This window comes from Eurosta solidaginis, chromosome 4, assembly GCF_040869045.1.
Source record: "Eurosta solidaginis isolate ZX-2024a chromosome 4, ASM4086904v1, whole genome shotgun sequence".
NCBI lineage: Eukaryota > Metazoa > Arthropoda > Insecta > Diptera > Tephritidae > Eurosta > Eurosta solidaginis.
The window spans coordinates 105,970,292-105,990,783 of NC_090322.1; the positions used below are offsets into that span (position 1 = coordinate 105,970,292).

At 36.7% G+C, this 20,492-nt stretch overlaps 2 protein-coding genes across 4 annotated transcripts in view; one reads left to right on the forward strand and one right to left on the reverse strand.

The window, feature by feature from the left end:
• The window catches only part of LOC137250097 (uncharacterized), a 198,918-nt gene that overhangs the window by 132,193 nt on the left and 46,233 nt on the right, over window positions 1–20,492 (reverse strand). The window lies entirely within an intron of this gene.
• beta-Spec (spectrin beta chain) overlaps window positions 1–20,492 on the forward strand; it is a 152,764-nt gene that overhangs the window by 112,490 nt on the left and 19,782 nt on the right. For 2 of the 3 annotated variants that reach the window (XM_067782377.1, XM_067782378.1), the window contains exons 5-6: window positions 2,279–2,450; window positions 20,323–20,373. In XM_067782377.1, coding sequence (XP_067638478.1) covers window positions 2,279–2,450; window positions 20,323–20,373 — 223 coding nt within the window. The remainder of the gene's footprint in view (window positions 1–2,278; window positions 2,451–20,322; window positions 20,374–20,492) is intronic. The other variant, XM_067782379.1, reaches the window with a different exon arrangement.

Genomic DNA, 20,492 nt, shown 5'->3' on the forward strand with positions numbered 1-20,492 from the left:
AAAATATAAAAAAAAAATAAAATATAATATAATTATGCATGAGCAATTAATTACAGCTAAGAGTATAAGGATCCGTAAAATTTGAGCTAAAACGCCGGATAAAAGCAAGAAGAGAAAAGGCCTTAGCAATTGTAGAGTTTAAATGTATCGAGAACGAAAATCTAGAGTCGAAAACTACCTCAAGATCTATCAGTTCTGTAAGAGTCGAGAGGCGAGAACCGCAAATTGAATAAGACGTGAATATGGGATAACGCAATTTTGAAAATGTTACGTGAAAACATTTACTAACGTTTATCGGCAGATTGTTTGAGTTACACCAGGCAGCGACATTGTCCAAGTCGGATTGTAACTTATCTGAATCTGACAAGTTTGAAATGGTAGAGAAAACCTTTAAATCATCTGCATATAGCAGAAAGTCTGAGTGTAGAAAACAGACCGAAATGTCATTTATAAAAATTATAAAAAGTAATGGTCCAAGAATGCTACCTTGAGGTATGCCTGAGGTGCCAACAATATTGGTGGAACCATAATCTTAGCATTCTTAGGGGAAACAAAAAAAACTATGGCACATTTTTAAAACTAACATCAGCGTCTAGCCTACGAAAAGGCAGAGCGATATTCAAAAGAGAAGCGCAAAAAGGCCAAAAGGGATCCTTTTACAAATTCAAATCATCGATTAACGCTGGCACATCCATGAAACATTTTTTATTCACGCAGAAAAATTCCTTCAATTCTTTTCTCCCAGGGAGAACAATAATTGGGCAATAAGAATTCCGAATTTTCAAATTGTTGCGAATTTGTTTAAAATTGAGAAATAAAAGACAAACATTCATATGGTATTGACTAAAATGAGTAATAAATTGGTGCCACAGCAACATCAAGAGAGGAGCATAAGAAGAAGACTGCGCTATAAAAAAATCCGCTGGAGTTGACTGCTTCCATTCAGACAAGGAATTTTCTGGCGGCCAAACAGAGTTGAACTCCTCTTTGGTCATATGTCAATCCTTGCGCAGAATCAAATTTACTAAGACCTTTTCCGTTGCTTATTTATATACTTTTCGACTTAAAACAAAGAGTATTGTGGTAGGTTAGGTTAGGTAAGGTTGAACTGGCCGGTCCATGAGGACCTCACATAGACCGAATGAGACTGTAGTGTTACCAGAAGTTTATTTAACGGCCAAACTGAAAAACCATATCAAAAATCAGGACCTATGTTATAAAATAACTCCGTCCTCTTGACAAATACTAGAAGCTTTCTAGGACCTACGGCATTTGCTGCTTTTAGATCCGACAGCTGTATCACTCCTATTAGCTGGAGTCTTAGCCTGGCAAGCGCATGGCATGTAACGACAGTGTCCAGTCAGAATAGCAGACATTGTGGTAGAATATTTATGTATTTTAGTACAAATTTGTACAAATTAGTGTTTTTTCGTAAAAGAAAAAATTTACTTAAACTATTTCGATGCGACCGCCGTGGTGTGATGGTAGCGTGCTCCGCCTACCACACCGAAGATCCTGGTTTCACGCCCCGGGCAAAGCAATATCAAAATATTAGAAACAAGTTTTTTCAATTAGAAGCAAATTTTTCTAAGCGGAGTCGCCCCTCGGCAGTGTTTCGCAAGCATTCCGAGTGTATTTCTACCATGAAAAGCTCTCAGTGAATACTCATCTGCCTTGCAGATTTCGTTCAGAATCAGCATAAAACAAGTAGGTCCAGTTCCGCCAATTTGTAGGGAAAATTAAAAGGAGCAAATTGGAAGAGAAGCTCGGCCTAAAATCCTTTCGGAGCCTATCGCACCTTACATTTATTTATTTATTTGTTTTGATGCATTCCCTTTAATTTAACAAGTGAAATCCGGTTTTCCCTTTTTCGCAGATTGTTCAGAATAAGAGGAAAGAATACGTGAAAAACTCACAAGGATTTTCTATTTAGAATACGAGAGATGGTAGAAGGAAAAAACTCGCTAGAATTTTTTCTTTAGAATTGAGCTGTATGCATTTTATGCTTTCTAGGGTCAGAGAATATACCTATAGAAGGACACTTAAAAACATCGGCTTGGGGTATACTTTGCGGCATCTAATTATGCTAAAAGTAGGAATATGTAAACATTTTTTAAAAATGAAACTTTCTTGCCAACTAAAGCTCTGTATGTATTTTTAAAATGTTCCTAGAACATCCAAGTGACAAAATGTGTGTTCCAAATCGAACTTAGGGATGCCTTCCCGTATTTTCTTAGAGAATCGCTCACTCAAAATCTTCTAACTTTTTTATTTTTAGTTTGAGCTTAAGGAAATAAAACGGCGTCAAGAATTGGCTGAAGAAGCAGAACGGCAGCGTATAAAAGAGGAAATGGAGGCAAAGGCAGCTATGGAAGCTGCTGAGCAGGCTAAACGGGAAGCCGAAAGGCGTGATATAGTGGATGCCGCCACCTCAGCGGAAGAATCAGCAGGTAATATAGACTTTTTGAATTTCTTTCTTAATAATGTTGAAAACCCGTATTTTCTTAAAACTGATACCCAATAATATCGATACCTGCAACAATGAACTCGCGTACACCATTTTGTTGCATATTCTCTAATAGTTCACTAACAGACTAGCTTAATACAAACCTAGATTGACAATTATTTTATAACATTTTACAACACATACAAATTGTATGTTAAACATCTATGATATAGGTAAAAAAGGAAATCGATTTTCAATTTTTGTTTTGTGTGCTATTCCGGTTTGATCTTTTCACCCATCTCGCAAATTGTTGAAATGCTACTTTTTAATTTCGGTTTGTTATACTCAGCTGAGCAGAACTCACAGAGTATATTAATTTTGTTCGCATAACGGTAATCCGTAACGGCATAAACTAATCGAGATACATATAGACTTCTATATATAAAAATGATCTGGGCGAAAAAAGAAATTCATTTAGCCATGTCCGTCCGTTCGTCCGTCTGTCCGTTGACACGATAACTTGACTAAATTTTGAGATATCTCGATGAAATTTGGTATGTAAGTTCCTGGGCACTCATCCCAGATCGCTATTTAAAATAAACGAAATCGGACTATAACCACACCCACTTTTTCGATATCGAAAATTTCGAAAAACAGAAAAAGTGCGATAATTCATTACCAAAGACGGATAAAGCGATGAAACTTGGTAGGTGGGTTGACCTTATGACGCAGAATAGAAAATTAGTAAAATTTTGGGCAATGGGCGTGGCACCGCCCCCTTTTAAAAGAAGGTAATTTAAAAGTTTTGCAAGCTGTAATTTGGCATTCGTTGAAGATATCATGATGAAATTTGGCAGGAACATTACTCCTATTACTATATGTATGCTAAAAAAAATGAGCAAAATCGGATGACGAACACGACCACTTTAAAAAAAAATTTTTTTAAAGTCAAATTTTAACAAAAAATTGAATATCTTTACAGTATATATGTAAATTAAGCCAACATTCAACTACAGTAATGATCTGGTGCAACAAAATGCAAAAATAAAAGAAAATTTCAAAAGGGGTGTGGCTCCGCCCTTAATTTAATTTGTCTAGAATACTATTAATGCCATAAGTCGAACAAAAATTTACCAATCCTTGTTAAATTTGGTAAGGGGCATAGATTCTATGACGATAACTGTTTTCTGTGAAAATGGGCGAAATCGGTTGAAGCCACGCCCATAGCACAAATAACAAAAGGCAAAAATACTGCTGCGGAATCATCGCATACACCAATAATTTTGTTGTTCTAACTGAGCAACTTTGTTTGTTGCAACAATTTTCTCTACATTCATTTGTATGAATACATTAGGGATGCCACGGATGTGAGTCGAATAAAGTATACGGGAAAATTAAAAAATATAACAGAAACAAGTAAGAAGTGCACCTTAACTACTGTTGTTGTTTTCTTTGTGTAGTTAATAGTGTTATAAGGCTGCGCAATAATACATATATGGTTCTATTCTGAACTCATTATCGTTCAAAATTATACAGAGGCTATCACTAATGAACTTGAGCGGGTAAAAATGCAGTTTTCCTTCAAATATGTGGATTTCCCTAAAAAAACTGTTTATTTTATTTTGACCCTATAACGTGTCTATGCAATACAGGTGTTAAACGAAAAGCATTGGCGAGGACATAAGTATAGGGTGCTTTACTTTCAATACCTCATCTTACTTCGGAGATGTGTGAAAATGAGCGTAACTTTCAAGAGGTTTGCTTAATTTTTGACACGAATATGCTCTAATGTCACAAAATATAGTACGTTTACTATTCCTAAATACATACAAGTTCTCTTTAAACTTGGGAGCAATCGTCCTGTAGAGACAACTGAAGGTGTGTACCCCAAATTTGGCGGCCCCAATTTTGTTTTGATTTCTTAATATTCGTGAAAAAGCATCAGCCCAATTCTAAATATTCCCTCGGAATTTTGTTCTCGCGAATTTTTTTCTTCCCGCGGAAAAATTCCTCCTATTTTTTTTTTTCGAATTCAGCTTTGTCAATTGAAATTTCGTCGCGCATTTTTTATTTTCTTTAAAAAATTTAAAAGTGTAATTATTGTTGCGAATTTGTTTTAAATTAATAAATAAAATATAAACAATGCACAGTATTGTATTTAATGTGGTATTCACTGAAATGAGTAATGAATTGGTGCCACAGCAACATCAACAGAGGAGCATAAGAAGAAGAGGACGGCGGGATAACACAAATCCGCCGGGGTTGTCTGCTTCCATTCAGCAAAGCAATTTTCTGGTGGCGAAGTCGAGTTTAATTCGTCTTTCGTCATATGCCAAAACCTATTTAAGACTTCTTAAAAAATTCCTTGCGCAGTTTCTGGATGGCTGCATCAAATACACCTAGAACTCTTCCGTTGCTTATGATATACTTTTCGACTTAAAATAAAGAATAGTGTGGTAGAATGTACATATTTTAGCACGAATTTGTACAAGTAAGTGTTCTTTCTTAAAATAACCAATTTACTTTAACTATTTTGATGCATTCCCTTTAATTTAACAAGTGAAAAAACTCCTAAGAATGGCAGCGAAATCTCCCTCTCACTCACATTCATAATACCTACTTCTATAATTTACTCTTCTCTTTCTTTTTCTTGTTCAGAATAGAACTTCTGTTTTATGTTTGGAATTGGGCTGCATATTTATGTATATAGCTTTTTAGGTCAGCAAAATATAGCTTTTCGGATTTTACAGACACAATTTCAGAGCTATTGCAAAAAAGTAGGAGTGGCTTTCAGGCGATTACGCCCATATTCAGAGCAAACAGTTGTAGCTATGAGAAAAATACTTATGCCCAATTTCATTCAGATTGGGAGATATTTGTTCGACTTATGGCAATAAAAGTATTTTGGAAAGAGAAACAAAAAATGAGGCGGGTCACGCCCATTTTAAAAATTTGTTGAAGTTTTGTTCTTAGCTCAACCACAGTACTATTGAGATAGAATATCAGTCAAATGTAGTTAAATACCATAGAGTTATTGCAAACTTTGTTAAGGTTAGACCTTTCAGAAAAGTGGGCGTGGTCTTTAACTGATTTTGATTATCTCCGCTCAGTCTATGTAATTTGGCAAGGATAATGTCTGCAAAATTTCAATGTAATATCATTAACGGCTGTTAATTTACGCCTTATTACACTTCAGAATTTTCCTGTTCTAAATGTGGGTGGTGTCACGCCCATATTCCAAAATTTGTTTGGATTTATATTTTGCGTCATAAAACCAATCCACCTTCATTTCATTTGCTTAGCGGTTTGAACCTCGATGCGACGCGATATTTGGTTCCAACAAATAACTAATGGAACTAAATGCTTCTAGTTAAAACATTTTGTTAAAAAACCCCAAAATATACCCTGAAATTACCCTTACTTACACATATTGTATTGGGCAGCGCTATACTAAGTTTAAGTATCAAGAGAATCTTCAAAAATCTGTTTTTTTAATCAAAAGTAAAAACCACATAATGACAATGGAATCACTCTTTGGCGTAGGCAGCCATCTTAAACGTTATACTTTAGCTGGAATGATGACATCAAATGCTATCAGAATGAATATTAAAATATTAAAATTGGTTCGTGGCAGAACAAAACCTTGAAAAATTTACTACGATTTATGCTGGAGGTGATGTCTTGTGCTGTGGTATTCATCAAGCCTTTCTGCCCAATACTTGCCCACTTTCGGTTCAGCTACGTATATTTTAACTCTTTCATTTCAGGAGTTCGCCTGACTGCATAAATCTGCCGAATCTTTGTAGATTAGGCTCTTCTGGCTAAAACGGCTAGATTTTGGTGCGCCGGATCTCAACAATAAGTTGTTGGTTAGGATGCCCAGGTTTCTGAGTATTTAGCAGGAACTGTTTGTTCAGCATTTACTTTCCCTCCTTTATGGGGAGTATTCCAACCTCATTATGTACATAATGTTCTGGCCTCATAAGGAGTTATCCCGTGGCAGTGCGGTTTTTTGACAGCTTCCTCCAGAGTGTTTCTTATAGGTTCACGACTAAAAAGTAGCTATGAGCGTTTCTTAGTCTTTGCCCAAGTGCCGCCAGCGAGGTCCTTGAAGATTTTTTACGGCTCTTAACCTTAGGTGCAATTGCGGTTGCATGCTCGCAGAAATGAAGGTCATTATCGGACGTTTTACCCAGCAGTTTTGGTTGTGGGACAGGCTTCAGCGTAGTGCCATCGACGTGGATGTCCCATGTTGTTGACATTTGCCACGTCCACGTCATGACCAATTTCTTTGAAGTCTTGGGCGGTTATAGTGTACGAGAGACGAGAAAAGTGGAAATACAAACTAGGGAGATAGTCGTTGATTTTACAGCATAGCTCATATATGTAAGGAAAAGAGCCTGTTGCCATGGCACTATCATCGAATAAAACTTGACCTTAAAGAAATTATTAACACAAGCACTTGGTGTTGTAATCCACTTTACATTTCATTGACATACGAGGTGATACGATCATGAACCCACTCAGTATTTACGCGATTAAATTTTGAATTTCCCTACATATCAATACAATTTGATTACTCTTTCTGACTAAATAATGAGTTATCATACAATTGAACAAAAGAAATAATCAAATATGAATACCTTTGATGATCAAAAACTGAAAAACATTTTCCGATCACTTTTTGGAATCATTTTTGAAGTCCTTTGATGATATTTTATAAATATCAACAAAAAGAATATTTTCGAGTTACCTGTGGCTCTAACAGTTCACTTCCGCGTGCTTTCTTTCCCTGATGAAATAAGATTATTATGTAGTATCTTAATTTGAATGAGATATGAGGCATAATGGCATGATAATTGCATTCAAAAATTATTCAACATATTATTCAAATATGTTCAAGAATACGCTCAGAAAATGACTGTGAAAAGCAGTAAAATATTACTCTAAAACAATTAAAGTTCAATTTTACATTAATATCAAATATGAATAAAAAGCGTTTCGAAATATGAATCTTAAATAATTATTCATGAATAATGACATTTAGGGTACATTTTTCTCCCGACGATACATTAATTTTCGAGCAGAAAATGCTTTTCAATTTAAACGTTTTTAATCATCTTGGTGTATGATATTAACATATTTTTTGATCAACGTTTTCAAAAAATGCTGGCTGGGAAAATAGGAATGAAAACAACAACAAGAGCATCTATTCATGTAAAATTTTAAGATTTGAGTTGTTTCCATGGTTTCCACATACAATTGTACTAAAACATAGCACATACGGTGAATAGGAGACCTTGTCAATTACATTTTTTCGTCAAAGTCAACAATCCTCCGTGCTGGCCTGGAGTCCATAATATGAATATAAATTGTCTTTGACGCAACATTCTCAAGGAAGGTATAGAGTTTCATTTTTTATTTCATTAATATACTCATTTTTGTACAAGTAAGACTGCTGCCTCTTAAAGGTACATCAACAGTTGGTCAGGATATTTAAGTCATGCGTGTCGTAAAGCTTTCGCAAACCCAATTTGAACAGCATTTCATTTAAAGTGATCGGCTGGGTAACACTCCATTGGTTTGCATTATTTCGTTCGCATGCTCTAAATATTTCATCGCCATAAAAAATTTTTTGAAACTATCCTCCGATTAAATAATCCTTCCCTTCCACTTGGATAATTTTAGATGAAATGGGGCCTATGTGACACCTTACTTTTTTTATCTGGGGATACCTAATATAAACTTGGGTATTCAGGGCATACTGTTAAGATAATCTGCAATCTTTCTGAGCACCACTTATTAGTATCAAGCTTTTAAAATTTTCAACAGTGACCTTGCTGGGCAAATCAGCGATATTCGCTTAGTTAAATCCTTTTTCACGCTTATTTGCTGTTGTTGTTGTTGTATTAACAGTGCTTCGCCCCATTCAATGAGCACGACCACTCAAACGGCTGTGTTGGTAGGTGCCGGATCTCGTCGTAGTGCTTATGGAGATGTTCCCTTAACCCTCGTGGAGGCGGTGCTAGATCAAACAGTTGTTTGCTAGGATGTTCTGGTTTGTGACAATTTAGCCACAAAAATGTCTGTTCAGCATTTCGTTGTGCTATTGAGCTCTTTGGCCTCACTATGTAGCTGGTGTTCGGGGGTCATAAGGGGGCATCCGGCAGCAGTTCTGCTTGCAGCATTTTGACAGGCCTGTAGTCTTTTCCAGTATGTATTTTTAAGACCAGGAGACCAAACTGGTGACGCGTAGCTTACGAGCGGCCGACCAATTGCTTTGTACGTGGTTAGCAACGTTTCTTTATCTTTTCCCCAGGTGCTGCCGGCAAGCGACTTAAGGATTTTGTTGTGACTTTGTACTTTAGATACAAGGTTAGAGTATTATCGAACGTTGCCCCTAAGATCTTTGGGTGACTGACAGTCGGTAGTGTGACACCATCGACGTGGGCGTCCAATATTTGCGACATCTGTTCTTCCACGTCGTAAACAGAGTGGCCGTGGATTTTGTCGGTGATAATGCCAGGTTGGACGAGGGGAAGAAACTGGAAAGATCGGGGCGTTAGCTGTTTATTTTAGAAACTAAGTCATCAAGTGAAGGGCCAGGTCTTGTAGCCATAATCGTGCAGTCGTCGCACAGTGTTTCGTGTAGAACAAGCTAGCTGGACAAAAACAAAGTTCTTATTCCAAGAAAAGTGTAATGAGAAATGAAAGAAAACAAACAAAATAACGGGATTTTTGCTTCTTTTTTGATATTTGTGCTCATATGTATTGAGTAATTGAAGTAAGAAGGCAGGAGTGGCCGTAAAATGCATTGATTAATTTGCAAAATTCTTGTTGAATATCAAGCTTCATATTTCTTTTAAGTGAACACTTTTATATAATCTTTTTGATGGATTTTAGGCTCGAAGGTAAGTAAAATTTTTTAATAGTAATTCTTTCGCAATTAAAGTATTTTCAATATATTTAACATTCCGTTATTAAGAAGAAAAGGTATTTTTTCTCTATATTTTTAACTTTAGGGTCAAAAAAGTTACATACATCCGCGGACATCCGGGCTAAATTTTACATATTTTATAGACGCAAGTATTCTCTAATAGTCGAAAGAAAAAACCATAGCGAACTCTTTGCACATCTATTTTTAATTTTTTTTTAGTAGGTTTAGTTATCTCTACATATAAAATAGGATGTATGTACGTACCAGCTCCGACGAGATATTTGAACCTTTAAACCTGATCTACAAACGGCAAAACCAATTCCCAGGTACAGGGAAAAAACACGTATCCATAAAACACACAGAAATAAATGCGCAAGGTCAACAAGAGCACGCCAAAAACAAAAAGGCGAAGATCACTGACTTCAACCTGCCACAACCTACCGCACCAGTCACCAAGGCATAAAAACAGGAACATATAAAGCAATCCTAATGCAGGTTTAACCACACAGGAAGGTAACACAAAACAACCCCATTTGGTAGCATATACGCCAATACCTGAATGTAATATAAATACTGCACAACTGATAACAAATCAGAACGATCAACGACACTTAAGATGGCAGCACAACAATCATCAACTATTCACCCTGTCGGAAAATCAACAACACAAAGCAGTTTAGTTATAACCGTACCAAGAACGGAGTTTTTTGACATTTCGGTTCAACATTCGAAGGAAATCAGATATAAAGAATTATTAAGTTTTGTTGTACTTAAGTACGATTTAAGCGAAGCAGCCGAGTAAAATAAAAAAAAATAATAAATGTAAGGCGCGATAACCTCCGAAGAGATCTAAGGCCGAGCTTCTCTTCCAATTTGCGTCGTGCTCCTATTGATTTTCCCTACAAATCGGTCGGACGGGACCTACATGTTTTATGCCGACTCCGAACGGCATCTGCAAGGCAGATGATTTTTCACTGAGAGCTCTTCATGGCAGAAATACACCCGGAGCGCTTGCCAAACACTGCCGAGGGGCGACCCCGCTTAGAAAAATCGTCTTCTAATTGAAAAATCTTATTTCTAAAATTTTGATGTTGCTTTGCCCGGGGTGTGAACCCAGGGCATACGGTGTGGTAGGCGGAGCACGCTACCATCACACCACGGTGGCCGCCCCCCGAGCAGCCGAGTATTCGATAAAAAGTTTAAGCTTACAAATATCGGCATATTCGTCGAAGCTGGATCAAAAGTAGAACACTTCTGGAAGACATATGGAGCGATTTTTTAATAAAAGCTCGGAGTGGCTTTCGGGTCCAGACTTCACATTTACAATAACGGTGGATTCAAAGTTGCCATCAGACCAACCAACCACTTGTTCAGGTAACCCCGGCCCCGGAAGACGAAAGAAGGACTTTGTTAGCTGCAGTGAAAAAACCAAACGGCTTCAAGTGGATGACCTCTTGCAATCTAGAAGTCCTGGTGAGTTACTTTATGCGGCAGAAGTATCAACGCGTATGTCCGGTAACAGAAATGTTGCTAACATTATAAAAAAATCACAGGAAACCACTCAAATATCCGGCAAAAAGATGACATCTGAGCCAGATGCAAGATGCTTGAGCAATGTAGAAGCTTTACGACGACTCATGGGTGCAAAACGACTCGGAAGTGGAGCATCAAGGCAGGCCATAAGGTTTATCCATCATTTTATAGTCTAAGAAAAGCTAAGGCAGAATGCTATCCAAATGAAATTGATGTGGATGATACACGTGCGGAAATTAAAGTCCAGTCCGTATTAGATAAAACTGTTTAGCATTTAGTTTTAGCAAATCAAGAGGTTTTTGTTAGTTTATTACCTACAAACTTGACGTATACTTTAATCAGCAAGTGGGGTTGCGATGGAAGCTCTGGCCATAGCACATATAAGCAAAAGTTTACATGCAGTTCTGACACTGATGAGTTTTTGTTTATATTTTCTTTCGCTCCTCTTCTATTACAGGAGGAAAAGGTAACATTGTTTGGCAGAATCCTCGACCTTCTTCTACCATGTATTGTCGTCCAATTAAATTTATTTTTTCTAAAGAAACAAAAGATTTTATTGTTTTTGAAACGAACAGAGTTTTAGAGGAGATAAATGCGTTGTTGCCAACAAAGTACATGCTCGAAGAATACGAAGTTTCCGTAAATCACAATATGCTTCTAACAATGATTGACGGAAAAGTTTGCAATGCTTTGACTGAAACTTCTTCCGCACAAAAGTGTTATATTTGTGGTGCCACTCCAAAAGATATGAATAATGAGTTACGGGACTTTACGCCTAACCGAGATAATCTTGGTTTTGGTTTGTCTACTCTCCATGCATGGATAAGATGTTTTGAATGCTTGCTTCACATAAGTTATCGCCTCGAAGTAAAAAAATGGCAGCTTAGGAATGAGGCAGATAAAGAGAGTGTAAAGCTACGTTCCAACGAAATCCAGAATAAATTTAAAAGTGTACTTGGATTGATAATAGATAAACCAAAACCAGGTTTCGGCAATACCAATGACGGCAACACTGCTCGTAGGTTTTTCGAAAATTCTGAGGCTAGTGCTGAGATTACGGGATTGGATGTAACGCTCATCAAAAGATTCGACACTCTCCTTCGGGCATTAGCATCTGGGTACAATATAAATATCCAAAGATTTGAAAAATTTTCGGTCGAGACTAAAAAACTATACATAGATCTCTATCCATGGCTTAATATGCTTGTTACAGTTCATAAAATCTTAGTGCATAGTACTGATATTACAAAATCAGCAATTTTACCTATTGGTCAACTTTCTGAGGAAGCACAGGAAGCCCGTAACAAAGATTTGAGACGATTCAGGGATGATAACACACAAAAGCAGTCGCGTGAAGCCACGAATAGAGATCTTATGAATATGTTGCTTATAGTATCGGATCCTTTAGTTAACAGTTTTAGGGAGATACCTAAGAAAAAATTTAAAAGTCTGACTTCAGAAGTCTTAAATTTACTGTCCCCCGATAATGTTGAGGAGTCAATAAATACCCCAGTTGTTTCAAGCTTTCACAGTATTTTGCTGATGCTCATGACTATTCCACAAGTGACTCATCGAATGAAAGTGATAATAGCGAATAATAACATAATTATAAAAGCTAACCTACCTAAAACTTTTTTTTGGATCAGGTTTTATTTAATTTAAATCTATTGTCTTTTCTACTTTGTATGATACTTTACTTTTAAGTTTTTGTAATAAGTAATTTTCACATAATTTCTTTCACAGTAGTGTTGCTGATGCTCATGACTATTCCACAAGTGACTCATCGAATGGAAGTGATGATAGCGAATAATAACATAATTATAAAAGATAACCTACCCTATAACTTTTTGTTGGATCAGGTTTTATTTAATTTAAATCTATTGTCTTTTCTACTTTGTATGATACTTTACTTTTAAGTTTTTTTAATAAGTAATTTTCACATAATTAATTTAATTATTTACATTGTTATTATTATTATTGTAATTCACTTTTACATTCCTGACTGGTACTATAAAATAATTTTGTAAAAAATGTAGTGCCAGGATAAATACAAAATATGTATGTACATATGTACAGTCACTCACATAAATAAGTAGACACCCCTTTTTGGACAATTTTCGCTTTCGCAAATTTATTTTAACTAATTTCCCATAAGAAAATTTGTCACGATCTATAACAAAAACTAAATTATATTTAAAAAATGTTTGAAAAATTCGACGAATTTTCATATTTTAACTAATTTCCCATAAGAAAATTTGTCACGATCTATAACAAAAACTAAATTATATTTAAAAAATGTTTGAAAAATTCGACGAATTTTCATAAAATTTTTTAATTTTTTTTCCGAATTTTTAGAATTTTTTAGAGTATTGAGATTTGTAGTCCATTCAATTTTAGTACAATAAAGTAATATTCTTAAGTCCTTTAAATTTTTTTTGATCTATGTCACTTATTCACGTGAGTTACTATATATGAAATAAGCAAATGTATGCATATGAAGTAAAATTTTGGAAAAAAAATAAAAAGAAGAACATATGGCTGAAAAAAATGACGTACTTGTAATAAATGACTGCATATGAAATGGAAAATCTCATAAAATAATTTTGTCCAGCTAGCTTGTTCTACACGAACCACTGTGCGTCGGCATAGGAAATAATTGTAAATTCTTCTGGTGGGGAAGAGAAGTTTGATATGTAGAAATTAAACAGAACCGGGGATAGGACACCACCCGGTGGTGCCCCCTGTTTAATTTTCCAAGATTTTGAGATTTCGTCCCTAAATTGAATCGACGCTTGCCGATCAGTCAGATAACTAATTTGAGGTCCATCTTTTTAGACAAGGGGAAGGTGTGAGCCTTCTATGTCTTGGAGTGGCGTGCCATGGTTGACTGTGTCATAAGATTTTGACAGGTCAAGTGCCACGAGCACCGTCCTATGATGGGGTTTTTCCTGATTTAGTCCGTAATTAACCTGGGTGTTTGTGGCATTTAGCGCGGTGGTGGTGCTATGCATTTTGCGGATACCATGTTGGTGCGTGGCTAGGCGAAGATTTGTCGTGAAATGAGGGAGCAAACCGGTTTCCAATGTCTTCGCTACTGGCGAAAAGAGTGATATCGGTCGATATGACTCGCCTTCGTTAGCTGGTTTTGCCAGGCTTTAATAGTGGAATTATGATTGCCATTTTCCATTGTTCAGGAATGACAAAAGATTTCAGCGACAGGTTGATAACGTGCGTTAGATAGTTTATTCCCTCAGCGCCAAGGTGGTTTAACATTGCCATTGCTATTCCGTCTGGGCTTATTGATTTGGAAGGCTTGGCCTTGTGAATAGCTACTTCAACCTCTGTGGGGGTGACGGTAATGGGTGGCATGTCGTGTTTGTGTTTAGTGCCCGTCTGTTTGCATGACGTCTGGCTTTGTCTACAGAAGAATGCATTATAAATTGTCGGCTAAAGGCGCTCGATGCTTTATCGTTGTGTTTAGTTGGATTGGACAAGTATTTGACGGTTGATCACAATTTACCAACACCACAGAGAGGTTACGGTTCCTTAGATGCTCCTCCCATTTGGTACGTTTGTGTTCATTTACCAACCGCATAATATGCGAGTTGAGACTCCTAATATGGGGGTCTCTAGGGTCGGGATGTCTCGCCAGGTAACGTTTCTTCCTAAGTTTGCGGCTTCAGCCGGGAAATGCGGTATGATTTCAGGTATTCTACCAGCCGGAAGCGTGCAGAATCTGAAGGGAACGCACGCTCGCCTTGCCGGACATCAGTCGGAATGGGGAGAGCAGCAAAAGATTGGTTTGTGAAGGTTATGTAGTCTTCCCAGTTAGCTTATTTAAAATTAATAAAAGTCCGCTTTCCAGAGGTGATGAAATTAGTAGGTCGCCGTATTGAAAGGAGTATGGACAGGTGGTCAAAAGCTAAAGTAAGCATCGAATGCCATTCAACGCAATTTATGAGCTTGTGCTGACGATTGAGATATCAGGCGGCTGTGGCAATTACCTGCAATTCTGGTGGGGGCATCGCCGTTTATCGTGCAGGAAGTCGTCACTCTGGGTGTGCTGTCTGATTGCTGATGGAGTACCTGGTTGGTACTAGTGTTTTGGCAGCAAGATGCAACAAATGTACAGGTCGGACGGTTGCCGTTTTCAAGCCCAGAGCACCTATGAAGGTGGCATCGGCTAAGGCATGAACTGCATTGGACCGATGTCTCTATTATTCTAAGCTGGCATACGGAACACACGCTGTGGGGGACTGGGAGTTGGTTACTCCTTACGCGAGTGCGTGTGTCGGAAAAGGAGGGGAGGGACGGGGGTAAAAGCTGGTACTCGGCATTGCTACTGTCCATGCTACGTAGATTATAGCGATGAGTTGCAGCGGCCGCGTTAGGTGGAGGCTCCATTTGGCGCTATTAACAGCGGACAGTTGATCTGGCCTGCTGGGCAGCGTCACTGCTAGAAGGCGGCGGAGGTACGTTTGAGAGTGAACCGCGGGACGTCCTTGGACGTAAACAGCAGGGAGCCACAAAGTTTTTATAGAAATTTCGGGGGCGACGAGCGTTGGGTTCTAACCCAGAACAGCGCGAACGATGAAGCCATCTTTTACACGTGACACACTGGTAAGAGTATGACCATCTGAGATAATTTCTTTTCGGACATATGCATCAGAACCACAGCCTGTGACTGGGGTTAAGTTCAATACCTTCCCGGAGCAGGGGGTATGGAGCAGTCCAGCTGCAAGGAGCTGCTCCGAGGATGACAATTTGTGGGAGAGACGCAACAAATTAAATGGGGTTACCCTGAAATTACAGCCTTTGGTAGGGGAAAAAATCCAGAGTCGCTCCGCTACATAGAACCGGCTGCCATGGGAAGCGGACACCCTTATTTGCTCATGTTACTCTTCACAAATTCTGGTGGCTGATCAACTGATGATTCCCTCCAATCGCTGAGTTTTATCATTAAAAATAATAATAAAAGGTACGAATTGCTGCCAAATATTAAATCAATTATGTCAGCAGTACTTCAATATCTTTCTTGCCATGATGTGCCCCATAAAAATAACAGTTAAAGGTTGTTCTTTTGCAATAAATTGTATTCCGGAAGTTTGTCTTATTTGCGTTTTATTTGGGAAAAACTCACCGATTCAAAGTTCGAATTGGAAAAATAAATAGAGACAAAACGTATTTGTTAATATTTTTTCATTATAAGGCCCGGGTTTTCAGTAGTTGGTTAAGCTAAGCTTAAACTAAGTTTGCTTAAACTCTAGTCAAATTTAAACTTGAGTTAAACTACTGAGCAGTTTTTCAGTCAGAGTTTAACGCGGTTGGGTAGGCTTTTTGTACGGCAGCACTGTTTTTTTGTTATGTACAGTTGGATTTTGTTTACCCAACAAACATGGGAAAAAATTTCTCCAGCCTTAGAGAAATATATATCTAGTTCCAGAGCTGATGTCCAGCATGCTTAATTCTTAAACCAGAAAGTTATCAAGTTGTTATCCAACTTCATTCTCCAATCACTATCCAACCTTTGAAAAATTTTGTAAAATGTATAGTTCTCGAGTTGACCCCCAACGTCATTATTTTCCGAACTTTGAGAGATTTTGTGAAATGCACAGCTTTCAAATGCATATACAATACATTTCTCCAGTTTATATCCTACTTTGGATATCGAGTTGAGGTGGGTTGAAAAAAATCTTCCCCGAGGTGGTACCACAAAAGCCAACAGATTTTTATTGTGAGAAATAAACACCTGGTTGATAGCAGTAAAGAAGCACTATTAATTAAAAATAAGTTATACATATTTTATTTTCTTGAAAATAATGTAGCATTGTAATCTTACATTTGAGTCCAGTGAGAGAACCACACATAAATACAAGTTGGAACTATACTTTTTTTAGCTTAAGTAATAGCATTTTTTGCTTTATAAAAAATTTCCTTTTTTGCTCAGAACGTGATGATTCTCAAGTTTGTCCTGTTTCGAAACAACTTTTGCCTTGTTATCAAAAGCAGAAATGGTACTTAAGCCCAAATGCGTGTAGGGTATATTCGACGTCATTGCCAACGAACGCAAATAACTGATAGGTTAACTAGAGTTTAACCCTGTCAGATCGTCCGCTTAAGCTCAGCTTAAACTTCAGTTAAAATAGACTGAAAAACTACAGAATAAGTTTAAGCGTAGTTTAACTGACAAACTGCTTTGAACTTGTACTGAAAAGCCGAGCCTAAATGGTAGAAAATCATTGTTAAAGCTTTTTTTTATAACGTATTCAATGCATGTTAAGTAAATTGAAGTAATAATATATGTATTGAATCATAAAATATAATAAAATAATTCGAACTAAACGCTGCCCAAAAAAATTAAAAGAATTTAGTAATAAATCAAAGACAAAATTATAATGACATGATAGCAGATATGAACTGTTTCAAGGGAAGTGGTCGCTTCCCATCATAGCGAAAAAAAACAAAAAACACGAAATATAAATCGGAACAAGTCTGTTGGCGATGAAAGGGATTTAATTCGCCTTTGCAAAGCTAACCCTTTTTCGTTCTCTAGAGAGCTGAAAACAGGGGGCCCATTCCGCTCTGTGAAGTGATAAAATGAAAGAAACCCTATCCAGCTGAACTTGAAATCGGTGAGTTATTGGAGTAGTGCCGATATAATTGATTTAATATTTGCCAGCAATTTGGCCCTATAATTTTTTCATCACTGTAAATCATGGTTCAATGAATGCTTCAAAAGTAACACGGTAATATTTGATTTCTTCAAGACTGCCAGAAAGGTAGGTTATACATAAGGGTGGGCCTAATTAAAATATAATCGCTTTTACTTTTGGTATATTGAAAATGTTGTTTAGGACATGGGGAAAAAAATTTCAAATTTTAATGTTAAGAGGTATTCATCACGATTATCAATGTCCCATACACATTACATGGAGAATTTAGATTATTTTTATTAGAGGTTTACCTGTGCTTTAACCATTGTTCGAAGCGAACCAAATGGAACTATTCGAATAGTTTGAATATTTAAAATAAACGCATGCTTTTTACATTTTTGGCAATAAATTTTTGATATTATGTCAAACACGTAAGATGATTAATTTTTAGTCAAAATTTATAGAATTTGTAGTTCCAAATGACTTCATTAACTTTTCCAAATGAGTTCGTAAGGTAATTGACACATGAAGTGATTTTATGTTAGAGTTATAATCTTTTATAAATAGTACAGTTCTTGAATGCAGTGTAGTACTTAAACCTTTTATGTTTTTCAACTTCAATGTAATGAGTATCCATTCAAGTTTATTTATAAAAATAGTCTTTTTAAGATTTAAATTCTTTAAATATTTCGAATTGCTCGAATTGTTAAGATTATTCGAGTCTAAGGATTCAATTCGAATCGAAAGGGCCTCGCACAGACCTAATAAAGTGGTGTATGCTAGTAACAGGCACCAGTTTGTAGTTTTTGCGAAATTCATGTCTAATGTTCAATCAAGCGGATATTATAAATATACCTTCTACACATTTTTAGGGAATTTATATTAATATAAATTGTGAATTGAATACGATCCATCAAACAAACTCAAATACACCATGAAAGTGTTTAAAAACAATTTTTCAATACCCGGCAGACAAAAGACATGACCTTCGCAAACAGAATTTACTAATAAGGTGTAAGATGATGAGATGATGAGAATCATGCTTTACAAGACACGTATCATACCCTCCATGAAATATGATATAGAAACATGGACACTATGGCACTGGGTCTCTTTGCGCCTGTGATGGCGAGTACCGAAGAAGATTTAATGACGATTTGTACGAGCTTTATGCAGACACTAACATAGTCCAGGGAATTAAAACACAGCGGCTATCTTGGCTAGGTCATGTTATACGAATGAAAGATGATGATCCAGTTAAGAAGGTATTCTTATATATTCTTCCGCCTACCGAAACAGAGAAAGATGTCAGCTCCCTCCGCTGGAAGGACCAGGTGGCCGCTAGTTAGCCCAACGAAAAAGCGACTGGCGCAACAAAATTATCAAGTTACTTGCTGGCAGCACTTGGGGGTGAAAACAAAGAATACTGTGACCTACACAACACCAACTAGAAAAAGTTACAGGCCTGTCAAAGCTCCTCACTTAGAACTGCCACGGTGTATTTTCTTATGACGTCTGAGCATGAAATACACCGCGAAGCAAAAGTAGTTTCAGAGAAACATTTGCCGGCAGTTGGTGGCTTCTTTATTCTTTGTTGTGCTATTATTAGTTTTAATTATGCTAACATTTACTAAGGCCCGATTTTTAATGCGGTTTGAAGTTGACTAGAATTTAATCCTGGCTCTTTGGTCGATAACATAATGTTTTACTTACCGCTCGTATCAGTTTAAGCAGCCAAAGTCGCAGGATTGAACTGTATTCAACTTAAACTAAAGTTCTAACTTGCACTGAAAAACGAGCCTTGGGCAGATTTACTTATTTTTATTTTTATAATAGAAATTCGCCAACAGATTTAATAGTTTCCATATTTTATAACTTCATGAATTTGGTTTATTCCTACGCTTGCAATTACTTTGGCCTTCTTCTGCAGCGTATCAAAAATTTAGCAACATTTTTTCACCTCATGCGTATGTATTTTTATACCTTTCATGAAAATGAAATGTTATATTAAGCTGGGCCCGAATTTCAAAATTGCAAGTACTTAAAGGATATGAGATAGACCCACGAAAAAGTAGACCGCAATTATGAGTATAACGAGGTGAATTGATTTAGCCACGTCCGTCTGTCTTATTGAACGCAAACTGGTCCCTCAATTTAGGAAGTATCTTGATCAAATTTGGTGGGGGGGGTATATTTGTGTGTACGATTAATCATTTCTTCACAATGTTAACAGCTAGAAGCCTGAAATTTGTTAATTGTTAATAAAAGAGGTTTTTATCATTTTAAGAGCTAAAAGCTTACAATTTTACCAGATGTTTACATATATTTTGTATATATCCCATCCAACCGATTGCTCAGATAACAGGTTTTGTGTAATTTCTTCCTCATTTTAACAGCTAGAGACTTGAAATTTTACCAAATACTTTTATATATGACATACATTATTGCCTGAAAAATGTGTCTGCCAAATATATAATATATGTACATCCCATACATCTGATTGTTCAGACTTTATGAATTTTGCAAAATTCATCACATTATTGTTCAGCTCCATTCATGAGAGGTATGAGGTCTTCGGCACAGTCGAAGACAGTTCCGCCCTTACTGGTTTTTGTTTAAAATGTATGTCCTCTTACTTTGTCCTGATTTTATTTGTGAATTCAAAACATGAATATAATTACAGTAGTCGCAGAGTTATTTAACGAAATTTGTCAATTTCATTCCTTTTTAATATTTGTGCTTCCATGGAAAAGTTATAGTAGATACATCTCTTAATGTAGAGCGCAATGTAGAACCTCAAACAGGTATATAAATACTAGTATATATTATATAACATCGTTATTAAAGAAACGAAGGGGCATAATTCGTATTGGAGTACTTTAAAAAATGCGAATTACATCATATTTGTAAACATTTATCGACC